The sequence below is a fragment of the Neofelis nebulosa genome, chromosome 2 (assembly GCF_028018385.1).
Source record: "Neofelis nebulosa isolate mNeoNeb1 chromosome 2, mNeoNeb1.pri, whole genome shotgun sequence".
Lineage (NCBI taxonomy): Eukaryota > Metazoa > Chordata > Mammalia > Carnivora > Felidae > Neofelis > Neofelis nebulosa.
Window position 1 is genome coordinate 180,090,668 of NC_080783.1, and position 23,606 is coordinate 180,114,273.

The 23,606-nt window shown below is 39.9% G+C and overlaps 2 protein-coding genes across 8 annotated transcripts in view; one reads left to right on the forward strand and one right to left on the reverse strand.

The window, feature by feature from the left end:
* Window positions 1-1,418: 1,418 nt before the first annotated feature.
* Window positions 1,419-15,707, reverse strand: PRPF38A (pre-mRNA processing factor 38A). Of its 2 annotated transcripts, none has more exons than XM_058717399.1 (10): window positions 15,441-15,707; window positions 13,027-13,186; window positions 11,203-11,324; window positions 9,624-9,709; window positions 6,628-6,738; window positions 3,709-3,821; window positions 3,155-3,181; window positions 2,948-3,045; window positions 2,419-2,467; window positions 1,419-1,605 (listed from the first exon to the last, which is right to left on the reverse strand). In XM_058717399.1, the coding sequence occupies exons 1-10, from the start codon at window positions 15,568-15,570 to the stop codon at window positions 1,563-1,565; spliced, it is 939 nt and encodes a 312-aa protein (XP_058573382.1). In that variant the 5' UTR covers window positions 15,571-15,707; the 3' UTR covers window positions 1,419-1,562. The 2 variants fall into 2 exon arrangements, with proteins under 2 accessions (XP_058573382.1, XP_058573381.1); XM_058717398.1 differs by having other exon boundaries at window positions 2,948-3,057.
* A 112-nt stretch (window positions 15,708-15,819) lies between these two features.
* Window positions 15,820-23,606, forward strand: part of ORC1 (origin recognition complex subunit 1) — a 32,336-nt gene continuing 24,549 nt past the window's right edge. For 3 of the 6 annotated variants that reach the window (XR_009258132.1, XM_058717392.1, XM_058717397.1), the window contains exons 1-5: window positions 15,820-16,051; window positions 16,238-16,286; window positions 20,506-20,605; window positions 22,297-22,396; window positions 23,032-23,159. Coding sequence is in view for 5 of the 6 variants with exons in the window: in XM_058717392.1 (XP_058573375.1) it covers window positions 22,302-22,396; window positions 23,032-23,159 (223 nt within the window). In the remaining variant the exon portion in view is untranslated. The other 3 variants (XM_058717395.1, XM_058717394.1, XM_058717396.1) reach the window with 3 other exon arrangements.

Here is a 23,606-nt window from a genome sequence, read left to right on the forward strand (position 1 = left end):
TGAAGAATGTAAAATCTCAAATCTCCCAAAATGCTTTAACATTGCTGCAAAAGTCCTTCAGTTCAACAGTAAGCAAAAGAATGTTAATCCTGTGACCAGATCTGGCTTCCCAAGAAACTAGATCCTATGAGGCAATTGGTCTTCAGAATTCTTGGTAGGTCCAGAGCTGTGGGAAGTCCAGTCACTTCCCCCCACCCCTCTTTTTTCCACTGTTTCCTTTTTAAAGGAAAAAAGTTAAGTACTAGTAGAATGAACTCTTCTAGCAAAGGTCTCAACACCTTGATTATCAATGCCCACGGACACTTTGCAGTTCTTATTTTGCTTCTAAATCCTCAAACCCTTAGCTTCTTTGATATACTGTCTCCTAATTCTTCTACCTTTCTGAAAGTTCATTTCCATTTTCAGGTGGTTGACTGCATTGCTTTCTCTCACCAGTGTTGAGTGTTGCCTATGCTTCTGTTGTTGGCTTTTCTTACATAAACACACACTTCCTGGGCAGCCCCCATTTAATTCTACATCTTCCACAATTACCTAAATGTTGTCAATTCAGGGTTAGATCACTATGCTCAACTCCAATTCCTACTTCTAACAACCTGGGCTTTATCTAGATATACCGTAGCAGTCTCTGTACTTTAAGTAAAATTGAATGCATCATTTTACTACCAAAAGAACTTTCACCACCTGCCCCCTCTAAAGCTTGGCCTCTTCCTGCTGTACTTTCTAACTTTGTGAATAAATGGCACTATTTGCCAGCAAATGAAGTCAAAACCGTGAATGGTATTAGATACTTAACTCTCCTTTTCAATCTTATAGGCCCACTGCTACCGACTAAACTTGGAAAATAATGAGTCTTTTCAAGGTAAAGGCTGAGCACCATAACCTAGAATTCAAGGCTTATGGGGAAGAAAAAACATATAAGAATGTTGTGTAATAGGTGTTAAGTTCCATTGTTGAACTGTTCAATGCAACTGGATTAAATGATCCAGAAGAAGTCTTAACATTTGAATACATTCTGTTCTTACAAAGCTGCTGCTAACTCATCAGTTTTCATGTTTATTACGTAGTGCTGCTGAAAAAAAGTCTGGGAGAGAATAGGTTTTACTGACTTGAGTTTTGAGTGTAACAGCAGCAGCACAAATCTCAGGATTCTCAGAACAGTTCTAATTACGGAGCAAACCAAAACTAAACTACAGAAATACGGAAAGTGGATGTGTAAAATTTAATAACAAAAGGGTAACCATGCAGCCACATCCTCTCCTTGCCATTCATCCTCTCCACCCCTCAAATCCCTTACAAAGTTGAGTACAGTCAAGGTTGGTTGTACAGAGGGGTCGAAAGCAGCCCTTGGGAAGTGCTATCCTTCAAATGTGGATTATGATTCAAAGAGCGATACAAAACTCAGCACCTCTTTCATTTAAAAAAAAAAAAAAAGTGGAGAAACTTGGTTAAAAAGAGCTAAAATATTCTCATAGCTGCCTAAGGTGTAGGTCTTGATACTTCCACATAGACAGGTGACTTCAGATCCACATGAGGCCATTTGGACTAAAACCAAACTGAGTCCATTACTCATTCCCTCTCCGGCTCTTCTTGTGGCTTTTCTTAGATCTGAAATGGTAACACATACAAATCTTAATACAGGTGTTAAAGGAGCTAGGCAAGAACTTCTGAGGAAGACAGGGGCATGCAGATACTGACGGGGATGGAGATACCTAATATTTATTTATTATTATTTTTTAATGTTTATTTATTTTTGAGAGAGACAGAGAAAGAATGGGAGTAGGTTAGGGGTAGAGAGAGAGGGAGGCACAGAATCAGAAGCAGTCTCCAGGCTCCGAGCTGTTAGCACAGAGTCCGATGCGGGGCTCAAACCTATGAGCTGTGAGATCATGACCTGAGCCAAAGTCAGATGCTCAACTGACTGAGCCACCCAGGCACCCCAATACCTAATATTTATTAAATGTGCTTGGTGTACTGTCTCAGAGCAACACTGAGTGAGGCATTACTATCCAAAATTTGCCATTGAGAAAATGGGCTCTGAGAGGTTAAGAGTGCACCTGACAGAGTATAATAGCATATAGAGGTTTCTAATGAAAATTTATCAAATGAAAGTGACTTTGTCCAATGTCACTCAACTGTTAGGTGTTAAAAGTTGGGATTTAATCACAGGTCTCCTGAGACCAAAGCTCATGCCCTTACCACTATCCAAAGCTGTAATCCTATGAGGAAAAAACAAACGAACACGAAACATACATAGTTCTAAAAATTCTTAGGGCAAAAGGCCAATTTTGTCCTGTAATAAAGGAAAATTCCTAAATATTCCCATCAAAACAAAACTTTAGGTCTAACTTAGTTATGACTGGGGCTTTAATTTCTGAATAAAGAAAAAATTCTTAAGTCAAAATAGAGATCAGTCCATACCTTTCAGGAGACTTTGAGTGGCTCCTATGTCTGTGACTACGGTGATGACCTAGGGAAGAAAGGGCCACTGGATGAGTGGTATTCTACCTACCTACTCCCTCACTGGCACTTTCACTTCCCCCAATCCCTTTAATTGGCTTAATATTTTTTTTGGCTTATGCTAGAGACAGCTCTTGTTGGTAGCACTTCTCTGAAATGTGTGTGTTGTGGGGGCGGTGGTCAGAAAAACTGAACCCACTTTATATACATTCAAGGCTTTATGGCTGATTTCACAAAAATCACATTTATTTACCACTACTCTGTTGGGTGGTGTTCCTATAATTTCAGATGAAAAAACTGAAGCTCATCATCTTTTTAGCAAATCTTATAAAGGAGAGTCAAGATGTGAACTCTTAACTTTCATATTCTAAGTTCATTTCCTTTTCTTTTCAAGCAATAATACAGTCAGGCATTTCTGTACTGCAGGAGGCTGACTAGGCTAATTACAGTTCTTTAAGACAACCAATAGCAAAAGGCCCAAAGGCTATACCTGGAGACTTGGAGCGGGATCTGTGCCTTCTATCTCGAGACCTGCTGCGGTGACGTCTTGGACTTTTGCTCCGATGCCTTTCTCGGCGAGGGGAGGGGCTGTGGAGATGACTGGTCAGATTCCTTTATCTGACAATATATTCACCACAACAGCACCCCCCCCTTCCCCAATACCCTATCTTTCATTACAAATCAACTGAAGGCTTACCTCCTCCTTTTAGGAGACCTACTCCGCCTATACAGAGAGAAAAGAGGAAAACCTTAGTAGGTGCGCTGCAGTTGTAGATTCCAAAAACTGTCCAAATTCTTCACTCGTATCCATGCCCTTTGCTCTGTAACTTTTTATTAACACCCTCCCACTGAGGGTGTGACTGAGGCTGTCTGCTCTTGAATTCTACCACTGCCATGAGAACATGCCTAACTTAGCCTAGAATGAGACACATGGAGAAGAGATGAGTTGCCTCAGTCATCTTAGTTAAAAGCCATCTTATACTAGCCAACAGACAGCTGACCACAAAATGGGTGAGTGAACTTACACTGCCTATTCTATTCTAGCCCAGCTTCAAATCACTGACTGTAGCCTTGTGAACTACATAAATGGTTACTGTCTGCCACAGAGGTTTTGCAGGTGGTTGTTCTATAGCAATTAATACACTAGGCAAACATTCTTCACAATCTGAATTTTTTCCTTCTTTGACGTCCAAACTTCTTTGCTACCGTGCTAAAAGTCTCTCTGGAAGAGGCCAATGACTAGGGCCTTACCTTCTGGGAGACCGGCTTCTACTCCTCCTGTAGCGCAGTGTGGGAGAACGACGGGGCTTGTCCAAGTCTCGGTAGCTTCTCCGGCGATGATCAGGTGATGGCACTCTCTCCAACTGGAAAAGAGATAACTTACACAGAACCATTTAGGAACAGTATATACACCCCCTCCTCATCCTGGCCCAAATTCCACCTCCAAGTGACTTTAAAACAACAAATACATAGAGAACCCTAAGGACAAAAAGAACTACCAAGTAAACTGAATGGTTTCCAATAATCCCACTATTATTCTAGTGTTGGTACCTTTATTCTGGGACAATGTGAGAATAGTGAGAAGTAATTCTGTTTATCTCCTTAAGAAGCTGGATTTCCAATGAGAAAGAAGAGATACAGATGTAAGATCAAGATTAAAGTATAAACTCATGCTGTACTTTAATCTTAAAAATTTCCTCCGGGTCTGCCAACTGTAAAGACTTAGAGATACTGACCAAACCCATAGCAATGAGCATTTATAGTGCCCAGACTGTGGTATCTAAATACCATTATCCCTTTAAGTGAAACCAAGGGCTCCCTGGAAAAATGGCTAATTTCAGGTTTGGGGCAGAAGCTTCGAAGACATGACTAGAATGTATCAGAAGCAAGGAGGCTGAGATTACCATGATTATATCAGTCTCCTGAGTCAAGTTGGGGGTCCCCCACTTGAGGGGGGGACAGTTTCAGCATCAGCAAGGACCATGATGGTTCCAAACATCCAATTTGCTTAAATCCATGAGTTCACAATGTTACCAGGCACAAAACCACATTGATCACATTGGGAGGATACTATGGAGTCAACTAATTATTTTAGAAACTGATAAAGAGAAATAATCAAGTATTGATCTTTTTTTCTATATCAACTGTACCTAGGAAAAATTAAGTGTTGATGTGGGAGATTTCTCTTCACAGCAATGTTTTAGGTAACAAATGATGAAAAGACAAATTAGAGTATCACCATCTTACAACCGCTAATGGGTCTAGGCAGAGATCATCTAGGCACCATAGCTCCTAATTTGACAAAAAAAGACAGCCAGACTTTGCTCACCCTTGGGGAAGTACACACCAGTACCTATAAAGTAGTGTTGCTCTACTCTAAGTACCTCAAATCCAACTGAACCTTCAGATCTAAGAATTTGTTTATAGGAAATATAAGGGACAAATTTAAGTGACCCCACAGGGACACAATCAGAAAAACACAGATTGTAAAAATCTGTATAGAATAACATGACCTGTTTTATGGCTCTTTTGAATACTAATTCAAACTTAAAAAATATAGGGCAATTGGGGATATGTGAATCCTGAATATTTGTCTTTTTCCTTGTTTCAAGGTTAATTTAAATTCTAGTTAACATATAGTTTTAATTTCAACACTGAATATCTGATATTAAAGAATTACTGTTAATTTGGAGGTGCTAATGGTATCACAGTTAGGCCTTGTCTGAAATACGGATGAAATACAGGATAGCTGTGATATAGGTCAAGAAAATTGGTGTGGGGGCAATTTGGTATAGATATACATAAGAAATAAAATGGCTGAGTTGATATCATGGAGGCTAGGTAATGGATAAATGGAGGCACATTCTCCACTTTAGCACGTGATTGAAATTTTCCATCAAAAAAGTGGAAAAACAGGAGTGCCTGGGTGGCTCTTTTGGTTAAGTGTCTGACTCTTGATTTTGGCTCAAGTCATTATCTCAGCATTCAGGAGATCGAGCTCTGCACTGGGCACTGCATTAAATGCAGAGCTTGCTTGGGATTTTCTCTCTCCCTCTCTCTCTGCTCCTACCCCGCTTGTGCTTTCTCTCACTCAAAATAAATAAACTTTAAAAGAAAAAAAAAGAAAAGAAAAACAGAATGCCTACTTTTGGTTTACTCAACCACATAAGAGCACCTCAGCCTTGCATGGCTTTCAATTCATGAATGTTTCTGTTGGCACTCACCTTAAAGGGAGCCTACTGGCTCAGAACTACACTTCCATTTGCAGTCAGAATCCATAATCCAGCATTTCTTGTTTCCCCCCCCCCCCCCAGCCTTTTTTTATACATATTTTAATCACAAATGTTTCAGATCCTTCTTTTCTAATTCAACCATAAATACTTCTACGTTATCATATACAGTACTTTTCATAACAGTTTTAATGGCTAATAGTTTTAATAGTTTACCTGAGTGCTCCCTGACAGCTGGGTTCCTTTCAATTTTTCAGCATTATAACTAGTAAAGAACACGATCATGCAGCAGGTATTTTTCTTTAAAAAATTTTTTTTAATGTTTATTAGAGCAAGAGAGAGCATGTGTGCAAGGTGGGGAGGGGCAGAGAGAGAGGGAGACACAGGATCCAAAGCAGGCTCCAGGCTCTAAGCTGTTAGCACAGAGCCCAACGCGGGACTTGAACTCACTGACCGTGAGATCATGACCTGAGCCAAAGTTGGACACTTAACTGACAGAGCCACCCAGGCACCTCAGGTATTTTCTTTTTCTAAACTAGGCTTACTCCTTAGGATAGGTTCAACTATGCACAGTATTATTATTCTTGTCCTAAGTATTTATTTAAATAGCTGCCAACTATGAGGCAATTATAATGTCCCAGTACTGTGCTAAGGGCGTTGTATATATCCTTTTATTAATATCCATAACAATCCTAAGAGAAAGGTATCATTAGCCTTGCTTTACAAAAGAAAAGACTGAAATAAATTTGCACAAGATTGTGGAGAGCTGAGATACGAATCAAAGTCTATTTAATTCAATGCTCATACTCTTAAATATCGTATTTTTTGGTTAAAGAAAGTTAAAAAGTAAAGTCTGAAAACAAAACAAGAAAGGACCATTCCCCCATCCCTTCCCCATAATTATCCCTCCTTCAACTGTTAAGCTCCCAGAGAGCCTGACCTTCTCATCTTCCTCTTCTTCCTCTTCACTGGACTCCACATCATCCATGTCCTCTTCTAGAGCACTAACCCGAGGCTCCAGTTGCTCAGCTTCCTCTAGCACATAGCGTTTCTATGGAAAGCATAATGAGAGTTAGAGGGCCTTGTTCTCTCATCTATGTCTTGAAGCCCCAACACTGGGCTTCTGGGATTGACAGGAAGACTAGGGAGCAACAGCTGAGGCAATTTCATTTCAAAGACATCCTAGACAGTTCAAGATTTTCCTAAGGAATCTAACATACTTGGAACCAATACTCACATATCCCCCTGTAAACACATAAATACAAAGTTGAAGGTAACAACTTCATTTTCTGTTGGCTTATTCTCTGTGGTCTTTTACTCTTCCAGTCACTGAAATATCAAGCCGTATAGGTATAGCCTTGAATAAAAAATGGAGCCTCATACACAAGGACCAGTATGTTCACAGCTGTGACTCTGGTGGCTGGTAGTTGCAACAGGGGTTCAGAGCAGAATCTCCCCTAAGAGACCCACTGAGGCTCAGCCCAGTTTGGCGACTAAAGAGTGCCTTGGGTCCTGCTCTGGAATACCACCAACTCTCTACCTGACTCAGGATTTAGAGAACTGTCTATACAGTTCAGTGTGAGTCATTCAGTGTGAACACTGGGACTCCTGATTCCATTTTCTTCTGAGATGTGACCTAGCAGGCTTATCTATGATTAAGGAACTGAAAGGCAAAGATGAGTTAAAAAATGCCAAATGGACTTGCTGGGTCATAAGATCCCTTTACCATTTTCTCCTGTCTAGGACATAAAGAATGTTGGACAGCCCTAGAATAAATAGTAATATTTAGCTTACATCTCACTCATCCCTAACAAAATTCTATGAAGTTTGAGAGAAATGAGACAAAGATGCCACTCAGTGAAGTCAATACCTCATTAAAGAGCTCCTTGGAAGAAGGCCCTCCAGTCACAGGATTACCAGTTTGTGATCAGTTGTGATCTAAGACTGCATCAGACAGGGCATCCCAAATCCCTAATGCTCACAAGACTCAGAAGCTACTAAAATCACTATATTAATTCATTGTATTTGTGTTTGATGAAATTTGAATTCATCCCAGAGCAGCTTGTTGTCAATGTCCAGGCACATCAGAAGCTAAATTGATGAGGTACTTAGCAAGGACAGAATCAGAACAAAAGAAAGTGTTAAGGATCACTTCATCCAAAACAGATAGAGGCCCACACCAGAACACACTTCTTGGTGATATACATCAGTCAGATTTCAATTTTCTCTCTCAGTGCATGTTTTGTGGTCTTCTAGACTCTGCAGACCATCTTCTTTACACCAATAGTCTTGCTTAAAGCTGAATGGACTTTCAATCCTTTGGCTACAAACTGATTGCACTTGAAAGTAATCCATTTCTTGTAGTATTTTTAAAAATGATAGCAGCTAATAACGATTGCTAACATAATCATAATGAAGTGTGAGAATCGGGCCCTGAAAGCACGCTTTCAGTTTTGAAATCTTACTCTTTTTTTTAGAGTTTATTTATTTTGAGAGAGAGGGAGAGGGAGAGAGAGAACCCTAAGCAGGCTCTGTGCTGTCAGTGCAGAGCCCGACACAGGGCTCAGTGTCATGAATGGTGAGATTATAACCTGAGCTGAAATCAAGAGTCAGGTGCTTAACCAACTACTGAGCCACCCAGGCACCCCGAAATCTTACTCTCTTTACTACAGTCTACAATAGCCAATACGTAACAGGAAATATATATCACACTCATTTTCAGGATTTTTATTTTATAGGTTCCTTTAACTGGGTCACTATGGAGGAAGAATTGGTTCACTGCATTTAAATGTGAGCACTTACCTACCAACTGCTTTTTATCCAGCTGATTTGCTGCCTCATCTGACCCGTTTATCAGATACCTGCATTTCACTCTATTCCCTACTTTGAAATAATTATTATGAAATAAATATTACTTTGCTGAGTGAAAGACAAAAAAAGAAGAGTATATACTGTATCAATTCCAAAACACAAACAAATCTTATTGTGACAGCATATCAATGGTTGCTTAAGGGTGAGGGAGAAGGGAAGGAAGGGATTACCCAAAAGGAAAAAAGGAAACTTTTGGGATAATGGATATGTTCACTATTTTTGATTGTGAGGACAGTTTCAAGGGTGTATACATATGGCAAAACTTACCAAATTGTACACTTATCAAATTGTATGTAGTTTAATGTATGTCAGTTACACTTTAATAATAAAGCCATTTAAAAGAGCAAAAGTCTTTGTTCAAATGAAATCTCACTCTCAAGCCCAGTATGTAACTTGAAGAAAAAAGGAGTTGCTGTGATTGAATATGTGGGCTTTTTCCTCTTATTGCTCTCCGTAGCCTTAAAACAGTTCCACAGAGCATTTTAAAGACCACCGAAGTAGTCTAATTTCCCTATTTTATAGATGGGAAAATAAAACCAGGTCCCACAGCTAGTCAGCTATAACAACAACCCAGAAATTTAATCTCCTAATTCCCTGCTCATTTCTCCATTACAGACCATTCCCTTTCTCTTTAGGCAACCTACTTTATCTGTTTTCCCTATGTACTTTATGACAGTAGGTTTAAAATCATAGTCTGCAAAACCCATTCCTGAAAGGTGCTACATGGATAATCATTAGGGAAGGGAGCAGGGTTATAAAGGATATTTAAGGGGTTCAGATCTCAGTCTACCACTCCTGACTCTCCTGTTTTATATCCTGCAATTTCCTTATAATATTTTAAAGAAGAAAGTCTTGTTGTGTTAACTCACTTTTAAAGCCCTACTCTTCAAATACTTTATCTGTTTTCCTTTCACTCTCAATCCCCTCTTTCATAGTAGTAAGACTGCTTAATAAGAGGGCCCCTAGGATCCTAGAGCTCCGGTGTTTTATTATGTATGTGTACTTGTCTGTCTGCCTGTCTTGGGGAGAGAAGGGTGACTCTGATAAGAGACCTTTATCTTTTACCTGTAGCCGGGGTAGAATGATATCACAGACTCTCTCACTGTGCAGCAGTTCATCAATAAACTCATCCACATGCATCAGTTCAAACTCTGAAAGAAAAGTCATAAGCTTAAGCAACTTGGAAATAAATTTATATAGCCAACAAGTAAAAGAAGTTTAAGACTCTATATGTAAAATATAGAGTACTTGGTATAGAAAGTGTAAACCCTCTGCAGCCTCCCCTTCCTGCATATTCATTAGTAAAGCTATTCAGTGTGGCAGTTACAGAGAAGGGATTACTGACAAACCTGGCTCAAACTATAGCCATTCACAGCCTTGTCATCACTTATCTTCATTCATTCAGTTCACCTCTACTGAGGCCATCTATGAAACAGGCCTCTTCTTAGAGCTGGCGATAAAGGGATGAATAAAGCTGTCCGAATTAGCAGGAGACCCAACACAAAAGCAAGCGCAAACAGTCCTGAATTGTATAGGGGTGATGTTCTTGAACAGATCATATAACTCAAGTACAAATTCTTATGTGAACGCACTATGTTTTTAAATATAGAACATGTATCTTATATGGTAAACAATAGCCTTTTCAGGATTCTTATCGTAAACATTACCTTAGTTCAGTGGTTCTCAACCAGGGGTTACTTTGCTACCCACAACTAACGGGGATGCTACTGGCATCTTAGTGGGCAGAGTCCAGGGATAATGGCTAAACATCCTACAATGGGCTGGACAGCTCCCCACAACAAAGAATCATCTGGATCAAACTGTCAATAGGTTGAGAAACCCCATCTTAGTTTAACATAGTATAATCATAAATAAGTAATTCCACGATGGCCATGACCATGTCCACCTTGTTCACCATGTTATTTCCAGTATTAGCACAGAATCTGGCATGATATTGGTAGTTACTATGTATTTATTCAATAAACAAATTAACAAGTTAATAAAATTTAAAGTAAAACACCAAAATCTTAACTTTCTACTGCTTTATGTTACATCTAGAAGGGAAAGGCAAATGTTCCTAATCTTTGGTTATGACACTAAGTGAGAAGAAAAATATTTTGACTGTATTACCCTGAATCCCACTCTACCACAAAAAATACCTTTTTGTAAAAATGTATGGAGCTGCCCCCATTGGACACACTATTTTTCAGGGGATTCCTACAGAAGTAGAAGTATACTTAATCTATACTGCAGTGTGAAATAAAGTGCTAGAAGAGACACCACTAAAAATAACTGTAATGATATAGGGAAAACTAACTTTGGGAGGTTTGGGGAAGGCTTTTACAGAGGTCATTCTAAAGGTAGATCTTATGGGATGGAGCACACGTGGAGGGAACACATGATGGAAGGCTGAGATTGACACAAGATGCAATTGAAAAGGTAGGCAACCAGGGACAGACTGGGTAAGGCTAACAGAAAGTCTGATGGAGTACTCCGTGCAGGTGGTGGAGAAGCTGAATGAAGATGGTAATGTAATGGATGAAGAGGAACATTCACAACGTATGTTACAATGTGAAGGGAGAGATACTGGTGAAATAAAAACTGGTTCAGGGAAGAAGGTCCAGACATTTGGCAACATACTCACCCCCATTTCGGTTCTGGCTCTTGATTTTTCGATAGTCGTTGTACAGAGGCTCTAAGTACTTGTAGCAATCAATTGCAGTGCCTGTCAGCCTCATGTAAAGTGCTCCCAACATGCGGACATACCTGACAGACAGAGGACAATGAAGCTACAGGCCATTCAAAAAAATTCTTGAGTTTCACACCTGCCTTTTTTCATATCAGTAGTGGATGAACAAGTTCTTTCTCTTCTTTGGCATATGAGAAAACCACAATTTTAGAGGCAACATAGGGCAGCAGAAAGTTAAAATATGGAGACCTGGCGTCAAGTTCCCATTCTACCATTTACTTGCTGTGGGAACTTGGGACATGTTGATCAACTTTCAGAGTCTATGTAACATGAAGATAGAACTTATTTACCTCACAGGATTGCTGTAAGAATCAAATCAGATACTGAATTTAACAACAGGACATATATATTTACTAACAATACAAGAAATAATATACATAGATGTGAATATATAAATTGTTGCTAGGCAGCATAGAAGGCTGGTTCTGGAAAAAAGTCAAAGTCATCTAGGTTACCATTCTCAGTCCATAACTTACTGATTTTGTTATATTAAGCAAGTTACTTACTTTCTCAATCCTTGTAAAATGGAGATGATAATGCCTAATTTAATGGCTTGGTGTATTTAGTGAGAAATGTGCATGCAGTGCTAAGCATAGCATATAGTGCCTAATAAAAGTTAGCTATTTTCTAGCTGTTAATGTTTTGTTAAAATTCCTTTTTCTTTTCTCCTGTATCCAACTACCCACTCAAATCTCCACTTGGAGTAACTAGTAGGCATTTCAAACTCAGCAGGTTCTTTATATGACAAACAGAATAAAGTACAAAAGAATGTGTACACTGAAGCCAGCTTTGCCACTTACTAGCTGTTTGACCTTGAGGAAATTACTTAATTTCTCTGTGCTAGGTTTCCTCCCCTGTATGACAGGGGTAATAACTTTATAGGGTTGTTGTGAAGGTTAAATACCTATATGTAACTCCCTTAGAATAGAGGGTGGCACCTAATAAGCTATCATGTCTGTCTCCTATACTTGTCTGTGAGCTCCTTGAGAATGAATAATAAAATAGTATGAGCAGCTTACATTTTGGGGGTGTTTACCATGCGACAGGCACTGCACTATCTTTTTTAAATAAAATTTTAAATTTTATTTCAGAGAGAGAAGAATGCACAAGTGGGGAGAAGGGCAGAGGGAGGGAGAGAATCTTAAGCAGGCTCCACACTTAGCACAGACCCTGACACAGGGCTCGATGCCATAACCATGAGTCAGGGCTCAGGCACCACCTAGGCCCCCCAGCACTATCTTTTTTAACTCTCATATCAATCCTGAATTGGTATCCTCATCTCCATTTTACAGATAAATAAAGCTCAGAAAATGTAGTAACTTCTCCAAGGTCACAATAACAGAGTCTGGACATGAACCTATATCTACATGAAAGTTTTCCTATTTGTTTACCACACAATGTAGTTTTCTTCATCTTTGAGCATCCAGTGTTACCAACATATTAGGCACTCACTTCTGCTTAATCTATGTTCAGTGAATTTGTGAAATGCTTTTTGGGTGGCAGAGGCAAGGGGGTGGGGGGAGTTACCAAGACTAGGAATGTAAAGAAGATCAAAACCATCAGAACAAACAAAATACAAACTCAAGAACTCAGGAGCAAAGTCTGTAGGGTGGAACTCTGTAGAAATAAGATACATTGCTTTCACTCTTCTTAACCAAAGCCAAATTCTGGATCACTGAAATTGAAGCTTTTATATTAGCTAGTCAACATTTCACTCACTTGAAATCTTCATTTTTGATAAACTCTACAATGATATCCTTCTCGGGTTGAATTTGAAGCATCTTCAAGGTCAAACACAGAAAGGGAGTTGGCTTTATGTTGCCACCATAGACACCACCCACAAACCTCAACTCCATGGCTTTATCGACTACAAGTTCAGCTAAAAACAAAAACAAAAACAAAATAAAGTGGCATCTCAGACACATTAGGCCCAGCTTTTCCCAGTGTGAAGTGGAGAGAAGTTAGTTCAAGCTTTGGTACTCCTGCATACTGATCAATAATTTCGTATTAGGAGAATAAGCATGTCTGAGTAGGAATAATAACAGCAGCCAATATACACTGAAGTGTCACTATATGTGAGATACTCTGCTAAGCATTTCATATAATCTCAATCTTCGCAAGCTCTGAAGTTCCTGCACTGAGGCTGTTTTCAGCTAAGAAAAATGAGGGCTAAGAAAGGTTAAGTGACTTGCTCAAGGTGCACAGCCAGAGAGTAGCAGGGCCTGGATATACATGTAAGCAGTCTAATTTCAGAGCCCATGCTTGTCACCATCGTTTGCCAAAAAACTGCCAGATCAAGAGTTAAATAACAACAAACCACTCTATAACTACATAACCCTTATCTTTCACAAGTGTTTTCAAAATCAAACACAAGCTGTGTGAACTAGGACAAGTCATTTTACTTTTTTAACCTGTCATTTCAAATCTGAATAATAAAGGTACAAAGTTTAAGGGCTATAGTGACAATCAAGTGAGACAAAACAAATGTTAACACCTGACACACAGCAAATAATGTATGAGAGACACCATTAGTGTCTTATAAATCCGATTTCAAGTTCCTTTACGATAAATTCTATATTAATTCATTCAACATTACAGTTGACAACTTATAGCCGGGTGCTAAATACTAGAGAAACAGGTAAAGGGATAAAGAAGGACAAAATTACTACTCTTACAGAGTTTACAGTCTGGCAAGGCAGAAAGCATTGAAAAAATAATTGAAATTGTGATAAACAGTTGAAAGAAGATGCAGGATGCATAAAATTATATGACGGGAACATAATCTTAGTGTTGGGGGAGAAAAGATCATGAGTTCACTTTTGGACATACCGAGTTGGCATGTTTTGGAATCAAGAGATTTAGATCTCAGAGGGAGAGATAAATTTGAAGGTATCTACATATAACATGTAACTACAGTGTGGAGATTATCCGAGGAGAGAATTATGTAATGAGAAAAGGCCCCAAAATTGACATGACTCCAAAATTTAATGGCGACTGAGAGAAACAATATGACTTGTCCATGGACACACAGTTAGCAGTGGTGGCAACAACAGTAATGGCATAGGTGGAGTTAACAGTAATGGCATAGGTAACAACAACTAGCACACTGCTGGATACTTCTTAAAATATTTACCTGTAACTTTGTTTTTTGTTTTTTTTTTTAAGTTTACTTATTTCGAAAGAGAGCACAGGTGCGGCGGCAGCAGTAGGTGAGGGAGGGACAGACTGACTGGGAGAGAAAATCCCAAGCAGGCTCCCTGCTGACAGAGGAAGAACCCAAGGCAGGGGATCCATCCCACCAACCCTGGGATCATGACTGAGCGGAAACCAAGGGTGGGAAGCTAAGCCACCCAGGCGCCCCTATACCAAATACTTCTTGTACTTCTTTTTAAAGTTTATTTATTTTGAGAGAGAAAGTGCGAGTGGAGGAGGGGCATAGACGGAGGGGCAGAGAGAGAATCCCAAGCAGGCTCTGTACTGTCAGCGCAGAGCCCCATGTGGGGGCTCGAACCCAGGAACCATGAGATCATGATCTGAGCCAAGTGGAAGGCTTAACCGACTGAGCCACCCAGAGAGCCCCATACTTTTTGTACATTATTGTATTTCGCCCTTAGAACAAACCTTTGAGGTGGGCATTAAACTCATTTTACAGTAAGAAGCAGCCATGGTTCACTGGGTAACAGCTACTAAAATGAGGAGCCAAAATTCAAAGACTGAAAGACTACCAGTTCTTCTCTGAAGAACTGATATTTATATTAGGATCCGAACGTGGAAATACTGCAAATGGTCCAGATTTAGGGACAGTAAGACCATGAGTTGGGTATCAGGTATGTTAACATTCCTTTAAGAACTTTAGGGTCCCCGAGCTTAACAATGTTTGGGAACTCAGCAAATAATTATGAAATATGGAAAGACCCACAGAACCCAACTCAGACATGCCTCCGACTAAGGCGCTAGCATATTCACAAGTATCCCCAGAGATCAACACAAAACTGGGTACATAGTAGGCGCTCAGATTTTTCTGAACGACTGACAGATTCCCCTCCGTTTCACCCCCTTGGGCCAGTCTTGGAGGCGCCCAGTCAGAACTGGGCCACACGGCGGCGGAAAAGAGTCCGCGCGCTCCCGCTCACCCGTCAGTCCAAAGCACTCTTCTTTCCAGTACTTAGACTCGTAGATTCGCGTCCGAATGATCTTCTCCACCAAATACTGAGGATTGGTGCCGTGGATGCTATGCGCATCCTTCACCGTACGGTTCGCCATTTTCGAACTCCTTCGGTTCTACTTCCGTCGGTTCCTTTAATGCGTCACATCCAGTTTAATAAAAAAAAAATCCACAAAGGGACGGAGAAGGGTTCAGAAAGTCTTTAAATAGCTGAAGCCACCATCTTGATACCGGAAATGCTGCAAGAAAAGGAACTTCTCTCCGCTTAACAGCGTCGCTGACCGAATCAATGATGGCTGCTGCACGTTTGCCGACGAGCGGCGTGCATCCCCTCCCAAGTGGGCGGGGCTGGATGGCTGGCTGGTGACGGAACGTGGAGACAGCCTGGGGGCGGGGCCACGACGTTTGGCGCGAAATTTTCTTTTCTCCATCTTCTCTACTTTCCCAGGTAGGCTCCCGCTTTGTCTCCTGCGTGCGGTCAGTAGCTGTAAGAGGAGTCCAGCTGGGGCAGGTTAGAATTGCTGCGGCTCCACGAGCTCCTGAAGCAGAGACGGTGGAATCGGAGGGCTTAGGCAACTGGTGAGTGTGGAGTTCCGGGGCTGTAGGGGGATCTGAGCCAGGGGGACTGCGGGTTTTTCTCTGTGGACGCACTCAATCATTGATTCGTTCAGCATATATTTCCTAAGCGCCTGTTAAATTCTAAGCCCATTAGGAGCATTCTTCTTTTCCACATCCCGATTTGTAAAAGGCTTCCCACTCCGTCAGGGACGGAGAATTTGCAGTTGGGGAAACCGGAAGCCAACAGCAGAAAAGCGTGAGTATTCCTGGCCACAGCGCCCTGAGGTTCTCATTTAATGATCGTAACCATATCTTCTATCGGCTTTGCCCTTGTGATGCATTTGCATCTTTTCCTCCTTTGAGCCATCGTGAACCAAGCACCACAGGGAAGGCAAAGCAGCAGAAGTTATGACTCCATTTTACGGATGTATCAACTGAGCCCAGAGAGAGACTTGTCTAGGTCGCTTTTTGTGAGTAAGAGGCCTGGGCTCCTACCCAGGTCTTTTTTTTTTTTTTTTTTTTAAACCCCCAGATGAGCTGCTCTTAACTGCTGGACTCTCATCCACCTTCTTTCTAGGAGAGAAGTCTGCTGGCACGTCTTTTACTTCCTCTAGGCTAACCCCGGAATAGAAAGGCCTTCTGTTTTCACAGTTGGAAAAAGCACTGGACTTAGACACATGAGATGTGAGATTCCTATCCGGGGCTACTATCTGCGAAACTACAATGATTAGATGTGTCAGTTTTCTCTTTTAGTTGTCCGTAAAAATGGTACCCTCTTCCGTGCTGTTTTTGGGTACTTGTGAATGCCAACGGAGGTTTCCGATGTGACAGCATAATTTACCAAGTCCTTCTGCAACAGTTTTTAACGTAATAGAGGGCAATATGTGGATTTTATAAGGTTTATGAACCCCCTGAAATTAAAAGCAAAATTTTGTGTGAATTGTATGAGAGTTTCATAACGTTAATCAAATTATTTAAAAAAAAAAAAAAACAAACAAGCACTATCTCTTAAAAATAAATGCAAGGGATTAGGGAGTGGGGAAGTGATTTTTACCATTTTTGCATTTTCTCACTTAATTCTAGAATAGTGCCTGGCACACAATGGGTGATTAAAAATTTTTGTTGAATAGAAGGAAGAGTCTATTATTATCCCCATGTTGTGGGTAAGAAAATCGGGATACATTTGACTTCCCAGTTAGTGGCCTGGGAAGCCTGACTTATTGTAGTAAGCACAACAGAAGCAAGTTCTCTTAGGCATGTATTAAAGTATCCACTTTCACACAGGTGTTGTAAAGTGAAGTGGTTTAGAGTTCATTGGAATCTGGCTGCTCAGGGTTCTAATTAAGGCTGTGCCATCCAGAGTAACATTGAGACAAGTTAATCATTTAAAAATTTTTTAACGTTTATTCACTTTTTTGAGAGACAGAGACAGCATGAGTGGGGGAGGGGCAGAGAGAGAGAGACACAGAATCTAAAGCAGGCTCCAGGCTCTGAGCTGTGAACACATCCTGACGCAGGGCTCTGGCCCATGAACTGTGAGATCATGACCTGAGCTGAAGTCGGACGCTTAACTGACCAAGCCACCCAGGTGCCCCAGGACAAGTTAATCATTTTGAAGGGCTAATAGCACCTACCTTTCATTCAGCAAATATTTATTATTGAGTACCTACTGTGCACTTAGTATGTGCTAGCATTGTTCTAGGATTATTTTGAGGATTAAATGACATAAATTCATAGAGTTTTGGCTCCACCTTCTATCATAATATTGGCTCAATATGTATCTGCTATCATATTTACTGCAACCATAACTCCCTTATGTTTTCCTTGGGTGTGGCACCCTGCACTGGGTGGTATGTATGTTCCCGATTTCTGGTATCTGCAACATTGAGAGTCTGTTGTGGGTATCTCCTAGAAGCCAAAGCCTTTGCTAGCCCAAGTCAGACTGACTGCCTTTCTACCCCATTCATCACCCCTCTTGGGTGATCTCTCTGCTGATGGTGGATGAGATGAAATGCTGGGTCATAAGGTAAGAAAGTGGGATAACAGTACAAAGAGGCTTGACATCTTAGGCTGCCTCTTTAGATGGACTCTCCATTCATTTTTTGAACTTTTCATTGAAAAATATTTACAGACAAGTGAACATATCAAATGTACAGGTCAATGAATTTTCTTAAAGAAAACATATCTGTGCAACCAGCATGCAGATCAAGAAACATGACCAGCGTCCCAGAAACATCCGGCCTCCCCACCATGTTCCCTTTCAGTCACCTAGGTTACCTTCTATTACGACTTCTAACACCATAGGTTACTTTTACCTATTTTTGAACTTTATATAAATGGAATTGATATAGTATGATATTTTCTGGTGTCTGATTTCTTTAGTTCATTGTTACTTTGTGAGATTTTTTCCCTATGTGTGCAGTTATAGTTTGTTGAGTTTCATTGCTGTATAGAGCTGCTGTGAACATTCTGGTTCATGTCTTTCAATGGTTTGTATGTTTTTCTATTGGGTATATTCTGTTGGAATTCCTGGGTCATAGGATGTTCATATGTTCAGTTTTAGTAGATACTGCCCATTTTCCAAAGCAGTTTTACCAATTTACATGCCCTCCAGCAGTGTATGAGATTTCTGGCTGTTCTCTGTCCATACCACACTTGGTATTAATTGACACTAATGATTTTTTAAATCCTTTTTTTTTTTTAAGTTTATTTACTTATTTTGAGAGAAAGAGAGAATGCAAGCAGGGGAGAGGGAGAGAGAGGAAATGAGAGAGAATCCCAAGCGGGCTCTGCACTGTCAGCGTGGAGCCCACCATGTGGCTCATGAACCATGAGATCATGACGTGATCCAAAATCAAGAGTCAGACAATTTTTAAAATCAATTTGTTTTTTCTTTTTTTTTTTTTTAAATTTTTTTTTCAACATTTTTAATTTATTTTTGGGACAGAGAGAGACAGAGCATGAACGGGGGAGGGGCAGAGAGAGAGGGAGACACAGAATCGGAAACAGGCTCCAGGCTCCGAGCCATCGGCCCAGAGCCTGACGCGGGGCTCGAACTCACGGACCGCGAGATCGTGACCTGGCTGAAGTCGGACGCTTAACCGACTGTGCCACCCAGGCGCCCCTCAATTTGTTTTTTCATTCATTCATTCATTCATTCACCTTTTTTGTGCCGAGTACTAACCTAGGCTCTGGGGATACAGTTATGAATAAGATAGACAAGGTCCCAATATCTGTGCTTTTTGGAAGCTAACATTCTTTTTTTTTTTTTTTTTTTTTTTAAGTTTATTTATTTTGAGAGAGAGTGTGAGCAGGGGAGAGGCAGAAAGAGGGAGAATCCCAAGCAGGCTCGATGCCATCAGCACAGAGCCTGATGTGGGGCTCAAACTCATGAATCCATGAAATTGATGAACTGAGCCAAAATCAAGAGCCAGATGTTTAACTGACTGAGCCACCCAGGCACCCCTGGAAGTTAACATTCTAGTATAGGAAGTACAATAAATAAGAAATTAATATAGTGTTTATTGCTTTGATCATAGGCTGTGGTAATGGAACATGATGGACAGTATAAGGGAGTAACAGGGTAACTTTCCATTGGGTATCAGTGAAGGCCTGAGAAAGTTTGATTGGGGCTGAGACCTGAGCCATCCCTGCAAAGATATGCAAGAAGAGAGAACAGCAACTGTGTAATACATCCGAGGACACCAACAACCTTGATCTGCTTAAAGTTTGGGAAAGCAGGCTTGAAGCATAGTGATAGACCAGTGGGAGGCAGGTTATATGTCTAAGCCCAGACAGTCTTTCTTCCAGTATCCCTGTTTGTTCAGCCTAGGGTAAACCACCCACCCTTGTATATATATGTCCATATACTGGTCTCATTTTTTAAATTTTTTATTCTTTTGAGGTGGGGAGGGACAGAGAGAAGGAGAGAATTGCAAGCAGGCTCTGCACTGTCAGCATAGAGCCCAGTGTGGAGCTCAATCCCACGAACCGTGAGATCATGACCTGAGCTGAAATCGAGTTGGACGCTTAACTGACTGAGCCACCCAGGCACCCCACATACTGGTCTCATTGATCATAGCTCATGACCTCCTAGAAATTTTATCTTGGATTGGTTTTTGAAGGAGGATGTCTGCTTTAGTAAGCTAAAATATCATCTGTATTTTAAAAAGCTGAGAGCTTGGATTTGATTCCCTTAGGTATACATGAGTACCTTATAGGTGGTTGTCCTTCTCTTTGCCAATTTGGGGGTTGAAAGAATGAGAATGTTGTTTCAGTGGAGTCAAATATTATAGTCAAAGTGGCAAATCAGGTGATTTATTCTACACTTAGATTATTTGGGAATTATAGAAAGTTTTCAGGGAGACCAGTTTGCTGCAAAGTACTCTCAGTGATATTCCAGGTTTTTGTTTTTTTTTTAATGGCAGAGTTTAGTGAGATCTGTAATTTATTTGCATCTTTTGTTACCTCTGTAGCCTATTTTGCCTGGTTGCATTGTGGAAAGGTGAAAAGATCCAAGTTTACTACTGACAGTTCTGTGTTAGATCATCCATTAAAAGAAACATATATTGTAAGGTAAGTTAGTGTTCTGTATTTCCTTGAACATTTATTGTGATTCAAAATATTTTACTAATTTTTACCAAGAGATTATTGGTTATAATGAATCCAAATTCACTTTTTATTTGAGCACAAGTCTCCTACTTTTTTTTACTCCTTAGTCTTTGCTATTTGTTCATTTCTGTGATGTACTTAATTAAAATTAGGCTGATTTTAATAGTACTATGTGTGAATTATATAGTACTCTTAATGTTTTTAATAGCAATCATTTAGGCATCATTTCTAAGCTGTGTATTTACTAATGACTTAGTATCTTTTCTTCTTTTTGCTAATTAGTTTCCTCAAAGCATAGGAAAAAATACCTTTTTTATTTTTTTAAATTTATTTTTTTTAATGTTCAGTGTGGGTTTTTTTTGTTTATTTTTGAGAGAGGGAGGGAGGGAGAGAGAGAGCGTGAGCAGGGGAGGGGCAGAGAGAGGGGGACACAGAGGATCCCAAGTGGGCCAAGCTGACAGCAGAGAGCCCAATGCAGGACTCCCAGCTCACAGATTGTGAGATCATGACCTGAGCTGAAGTCAGACATTTACCTACTGAGCCACCCAGGTGCCCCATAAAAAATACCTTTTTCAAAACCTGAAAATCTTATAGGTCATAATGTTCCCAAGTTAGAATATAGGACATGCTACTGAACTTTAGGAAACCAGCTTGTTTAATCAGGATGTTGTTTTCAACACAGCCTGAAATTATTGGCCCATCTATCAGTAATTCAGAGTAATTCTGTCAAAAGGATTAAAAAAATTTTTTATTTAGCCCCAGTTTTGTCAAATTTTAGTTTCATAAAAAAAGCATTGAATTTAGAGGGAAGGTTTATTATCTTAATTACTTAAACTTAAAATTTAATAGATTGGCATTATTATTAGGACTAATAGATTGCAGCTCTCAAATTGTAGAGAGGATTGTCAGATATCCTTGGATTTTTCATTCACATTTCTGTTTTTATCAGTAAAAGTGTCTCCTTTTTTTCCCCATGTACTTTAACATACACATTTCTTTTTGCTATTCACACTACTTACAGCTAGGGTGTCAGATGCACAGGAAAAGTCCCCTTTCAAATGTCAGAGAGGTTTTGTGTTTTTTGTCTTAAGTGTAAGTGTAATGATACACTTGATAAAACCCATTACCATTCCCCTAAATGCCTCTTGCATGTTTTTCCCCTCCATCCCTTAGAATCCCTCATTTAATTTTATCTTATCAATATTTACTTACTGTTCAATATTCAGTTCAGAAAACCCCTGTAGGGAGCCTTTGCTACTTCAACAGCCTTAAGACCTGGTTTATAAGTGTTATAAAGATGCTTACAACCATTGTATCACTGTCTTTAGTTTCGAGTTGTTGAATGTTTAATACCTATCATTGTGCATTGTAGCTAGTAGGTACTTCTAAATATTTATAGTTTCTTTTCTTACATATTGACTGTGCATAGGAACAGATAAGACAGTACAAGACATACACAGATGATACTAAATTTCCTGTGTTCAGTCTGTATAGAACTTGACTTTTTCATCAAAGAAAATGTTTTCTAAATGTAAAATCTGGATATAAAATGTATTGGGGGCAGAAGAGTAGGCCGAACTCACCGAAGGCAGGGACTGTGTGCTAGAATCCATCAGAGCATTGTCATGTTAACTCAGTTAATGACTTTCACATAGGAGCCATGGCATACTACCCTACAAGGCTGAAGACCAGACAAACTTACTCGTGGGTTGGCAGGCCATTGTTGGATCAAAAACTACACTACCACATGTACAAGTGAGTGATGGACTCTGTTGGGTGTCCTGGAAATAATAGCTTCTCCACACTAAACTGTTAATAACTTGTATCCAGCCTGTTCTAGTTATTACAGATTGAGAGTTGAGGGACAATAAATATGAATAGATTATAAGGAAGGGTTTTGTTTATGTAAGATGATAGCATAAATAAAGCAGTGATTCAGTAAGACGTTATATCATTAATAAAATTTGGCAGGTATGATAATGTTATATCTATTTAAGGTGGGTTCTGTGTATTTCTGCATAATAATAGGGTGGGATTTGATGTTGTTTAAATGTCCTCTCAGCCCTAGAGGTCTCTGAAGAATTTGATACTGTTACTGGGCAGCTTTCATGCTTGGGAAGCCTTTGTTCTTTGTCAATAACTGAGAGAAGTTAGAGTTCATAGTAAGGCCTCTAGATTAATCATTCACACTGAAACAATTGATTCAACCCATTTCATCTCTTCTGGCATATGACTTTATGGGTGAATTGGTTTCCTAATAGGAGAATTGGTCATCAGAGAGAAACTATTTCAGGGATTTCCAGCTGGAGAGCACTTTCATCTGTGCCCAGAGGGTCAGAAGAGGTTGGCCCATCCTAAACGATTTCCTAACATGTTTCTCTCCCTCCTAGAGAAATGAGTGTCAAAATAGAAGGTAGTTTAACTGAGATTCACATCCAAGCTGGACAATTCGTGTTGATTGAAGGGGATGATGATGAAAATCCATATGTTGCTAAATTGGTTGAGTTGTTTGAAGATGGTGAGTTTGGGGCTGGAATGAGAACCATTCCTTATCATGAATGATTGGGAGCTGCAAGATTTCTGATTGCTAATTTTTCTGTTCACTGCAACATAGAGGGTGTGAACCCTAGATTCTGAGGTGGGGTCACTTAAGCACTAGCTGTACCCTGTTACATCTAGTAAACTTTTTTGCTCGCTAGAGCAGTAGTGGGTAAAAATGGGATTGGCGGAGTTCAAGAATTAGGTTTTCCATTATTTTTAGGAGTGGGTAAAAATGGTCCTTAAGGCAGTTTTGGATAAAGGATAAATTCATGAGGAAGGGGGAAGGAAAAAAAATAGATGATAGAGACGTGTCCTTTAAATTTAATTAACAAATTTTTTTTTTTAATGTTTATTTTTGAGAGAGAGAGAGAGACAGAATGTGAGCAGGAGAGGGGCAGAGAGAGGGAGACACAGGATCCAAAGC

Excerpts from the sequence above, each read along its gene's own strand:
- PRPF38A (XM_058717398.1), bottom strand. The coding sequence starts at position 15,570 with ATGGCGAACCGTACGGTGAAGGATGCGCATAGCATCCACGGCACCAAT. Across the intron at positions 13,187-15,440 it reads AGAGTGCTTTGGACTGACGG|CTGAACTTGTAGTCGATAAA; the intron begins GTGAGCGGGAGC and ends TTTTGTTTTTAG. Across the intron at positions 3,822-6,627 it reads AAGAAGAGGAAGATGAGAAG|TTGGAGAGAGTGCCATCACC; the intron begins GTCAGGCTCTCT and ends TCTCTTTTCCAG.